The following is a 4,056-nucleotide window of genomic DNA, read 5'->3' on the forward strand; positions in this document are numbered from 1 at the left end:
ATTCCCAGAAACATAGGGATAGCTCGCCTCCGTGAATACGTTTCCACCGTTTGAATTTACTATCCAGTTGAAGGCATTGTCCATCAGCCCACCACCACAGCCGAAATCAATGGTATCACATGACACTAGCATCTGCTCCGAGAGGGATACGAGAGGATTTCCTGCCACCTGCCACTGCCCTTCGATGTTGCCGATAGTTGAAAAGGCCCAGCACGAGCCGCACTGACCCTGATCCTTCACTGGGGTCACTGCTCCCTTCTCACGCCAATCCACAGCTGCAGGAGCACGGCCAGTGGTTACGTTCACCGTCTTGCGTAGCCGCTTCTGCGCAGCTGCAAAGTAGGACGCGCCGTTACGGTAGCGTGCCCTGAACTCTTCACGTGTCATATCCGAGAAGGGTGTCACACCAAACGTTGCGTATGGGTTCGCCGCAGCTTGAATCTTCGCCTGCTCCATATTCTCCTCAAAGGCACGGAAGCGGAATGCTTCCTCCTTAGCATCCTTGTACACCTTGCCGTACTTCTTCTTGAACGCAGCAAAACGCATCTCCAATGACTCCTCCACGTGGAGCGACCCGAGTGCGACAGACGCAAGGCACGCTGCCATAGCCAGCAAGACAACGGGGAGACGTACAAAACGCACCATTTCTGTTCGAGGCATCTTTCGGCTGTTTATGTTTGGATGGACCTTCCTTGCGCGTGCAAACGGTAAAAAGTAATATAAATGGGGAAAAGCTTTGTGATGCAGAAGAAGTGAGTCACGGACAACACTTACACAGCACGTGAGTTGCAAAGAGGGAGTTACAGCAATGACGTCCAAGGAATAAATAAAAAAACACACGCGTGGCTAAGACGGCATCAGCACTCACTGTACCGGAGCGCAGCACATTCTGCTATGCACATACCACACGCACATGCCCTCCAGGTGTATTACAGTTTCACTACACAGCCGCTCGCCGAAGAAGATAGAATTGAGGGGGAGTAAAAAGGGAAGGAAATTAAAAAAAAAAACCAAGCAATAATGAACGAGAAACACCAATCACAAGGTGAAGCGCAACCCAAGACCACGCCACCTCACTGGTGTGGGACCAGCCTGGCCGCCTTAGTGGGTGGGTTGGTGGAGCAATGATACTCAACGGACCCAATCAAAATGGGTATGCACTTATCCAGTGGCACAGTAATCGGCACAGAGAGGCCGCTGCAGCTCCTGCTTAGTGGGTAGATTATTTGTGTAAGGTTGCTTGCGCCACACGTGGCGATCACTGAGCCGACGCCGGTAGTCTGGACGCACTCGCCAGTGGGGAAGGTGGCATGTGAGCAGCCTTTGGTACAACCCTTGCCCTCGCAGAAGTCCTGTGTAAAAGTTGCTGAAGGCGGCGGCGGTGGTGGTGGTGGTGGAGTGGGGCCTCCAACAACTGCGGAGGATACGGCCTGATTCATGAGACATTGGTTTGTGCCCTTCTCGATGCGGATGTAGCCGTCCTCGCCCCACATGTTGCTCCACGAGTTTTTGATGATCCAGTAGGGTGGATTGCTATTATCATTGTAACCAACGAGGAGCACACCATGATCCAATTGCTCGGAGGTGCATGAAGTCAGAATCCCACCGTTATAGTCCATAAAACTTGTGGCGTCAACGGCAATAGCAAGGGGACCGTTTTCTGCCAAATACGCGGCGATAGCGTCCTCATCCTGCGGTAAGTCAACATGGTCTGTTATCGCAGCACCGATCTCGTGACCATTCATCTGGCACTGTGGCTGCTCACCATTCCCAGAAACATAGGGATAGCTCGCCTCCGTGAATACGTTTCCACCGTTTGAATTTACTATCCAGTTGAAGGCATTGTCCATCAGCCCACCACCACAGCCGAAATCAATGGTATCACATGACACTAGCATCTGCTCCGAGAGGGATACGAGAGGATTTCCTGCCACCTGCCACTGCCCTTCGATGTTGCCGATAGTTGAAAAGGCCCAGCACGAGCCGCACTGACCCTGATCCTTCACTGGGGTCACTGCTCCCTTCTCACGCCAATCCACAGCTGCAGGAGCACGGCCAGTGGTTACGTTCACCGTCTTGCGTAGCCGCTTCTGCGCAGCTGCAAAGTAGGACGCGCCGTTACGGTAGCGTGCCCTGAACTCTTCACGTGTCATATCCGAGAAGGGTGTCACACCAAACGTTGCGTATGGGTTCGCCGCAGCTTGAATCTTCGCCTGCTCCATATTCTCCTCAAAGGCACGGAAGCGGAATGCTTCCTCCTTAGCATCCTTGTACACCTTGCCGTACTTCTTCTTGAACGCAGCAAAACGCATCTCCAATGACTCCTCCACGTGGAGCGACCCGAGTGCGACAGACGCAAGGCACGCTGCCATAGCCAGCAAGACAACGGGGAGACGTACAAAACGCACCATTTCTGTTCGAGGCATCTTTCGGCTGTTTATGTTTGGATGGACCTTCCTTGCGCGTGCAAACGGTAAAAAGTAATATAAATGGGGAAAAGCTTTGTGATGCAGAAGAAGTGAGTCACGACAACACTTACACAGCACGTGAGTTGCAAAGAGGGAGTTACAGCAATGACGTCCAAGGAATAAATAAAAAAACACACGCGTGGCTAAGACGGCATCAGCACTCACTGTACCGGAGCGCAGCACATTCTGCTATGCACATACCACACGCACATGCCCTCCAGGTGTATTACAGTTTCACTACACAGCCGCTCGCCGAAGAAGATAGAATTGAGGGGGAGTAAAAAGGGAAGGAAATTAAAAAAAAAAACCAAGCAATAATGAACGAGAAACACCAATCACAAGGTGAAGCGCAACCCAAGACCACGCCACCTCACTGGTGTGGGACCAGCCTGGCCGCCTTAGTGGGTGGGTTGGTGGAGCAATGATACTCAACGGACCCAATCAAAATGGGTATGCACTTATCCAGTGGCACAGTAATCGGCACAGAGAGGCCGCTGCAGCTCCTGCTTAGTGGGTAGATTATTTGTGTAAGGTTGCTTGCGCCACACGTGGCGATCACTGAGCCGACGCCGGTAGTCTGGACGCACTCGCCAGTGGGGAAGGTGGCATGTGAGCAGCCTTTGGTACAACCCTTGCCCTCGCAGAAGTCCTGTGTAAAAGTTGCTGAAGGCGGCGGCGGTGGTGGTGGTGGTGGAGTGGGGCCTCCAACAACTGCGGAGGATACGGCCTGATTCATGAGACATTGGTTTGTGCCCTTCTCGATGCGGATGTAGCCGTCCTCGCCCCACATGTTGCTCCACGAGTTTTTGATGATCCAGTAGGGTGGATTGCTATTATCATTGTAACCAACGAGGAGCACACCATGATCCAATTGCTCGGAGGTGCATGAAGTCAGAATCCCACCGTTATAGTCCATAAAACTTGTGGCGTCAACGGCAATAGCAAGGGGACCGTTTTCTGCCAAATACGCGGCGATAGCGTCCTCATCCTGCGGTAAGTCAACATGGTCTGTTATCGCAGCACCGATCTCGTGACCATTCATCTGGCACTGTGGCTGCTCACCATTCCCAGAAACATAGGGATAGCTCGCCTCCGTGAATACGTTTCCACCGTTTGAATTTACTATCCAGTTGAAGGCATTGTCCATCAGCCCACCACCACAGCCGAAATCAATGGTATCACATGACACTAGCATCTGCTCCGAGAGGGATACGAGAGGATTTCCTGCCACCTGCCACTGCCCTTCGATGTTGCCGATACTATAAAAGGCCCAGCACGAGCCGCACTGACCCTGATCCTTCATTGGGGTCACTGCTCCCTTCTCACGCCAATCCACAGCTGCAGGAGCACGGCCAGTGGTTACGTTCACCGTCTTGCGTAGCCGCTTCTGCGCAGCTGCAAAGTAGGACGCGCCGTTACGGTAGCGTGCCCTGAACTCTTCACGTGTCATATCCGAGAAGGGTGTCACACCAAACGTTGCGTATGGGTTCGCCGCAGCTTGAATCTTCGCCTGCTCCATATTCTCCTCAAAGGCACGGAAGCGGAATGCTTCCTCCTTAGCATCCTTGTACACCTTGCCGTACATCTT

The 4,056-nt window shown here is 52.7% G+C and overlaps 3 protein-coding genes across 3 annotated transcripts; all 3 read right to left on the minus strand.

Moving 5' to 3' along the window:
- Window positions 1–660, minus strand: TbgDal_VI730 (cysteine peptidase precursor, (fragment); the record flags this gene model as incomplete). Its single annotated transcript, XM_011775577.1, has 1 exon — window positions 1–660. A coding segment is annotated over one exon (660 nt), but the record flags the coding sequence as incomplete, so codon positions are not given.
- Window positions 661–1,073: 413 nt separating this feature from the next.
- TbgDal_VI735 (cysteine peptidase precursor) lies at window positions 1,074–2,426 on the minus strand (the record flags this gene model as incomplete). Its single annotated transcript, XM_011775578.1, has 1 exon — window positions 1,074–2,426. The coding sequence occupies one exon, from the start codon at window positions 2,424–2,426 to the stop codon at window positions 1,074–1,076; it is 1,353 nt and encodes a 450-aa protein (XP_011773880.1).
- A 412-nt stretch (window positions 2,427–2,838) lies between these two features.
- On the minus strand, window positions 2,839–4,053 carry TbgDal_VI740 (cysteine peptidase precursor, (fragment); the record flags this gene model as incomplete). The annotated part of the gene is made up of 1 exon (XM_011775579.1): window positions 2,839–4,053. The coding sequence occupies one exon, from the start codon at window positions 4,051–4,053 to the stop codon at window positions 2,839–2,841; it is 1,215 nt and encodes a 404-aa protein (XP_011773881.1).
- Window positions 4,054–4,056: the final 3 nt, after the last annotated feature.

This window comes from Trypanosoma brucei, chromosome 6 (assembly GCF_000210295.1).
Source record: "Trypanosoma brucei gambiense DAL972 chromosome 6, complete sequence".
NCBI classification, from domain to species: Eukaryota; Euglenozoa; class Kinetoplastea; order Trypanosomatida; family Trypanosomatidae; genus Trypanosoma; species Trypanosoma brucei.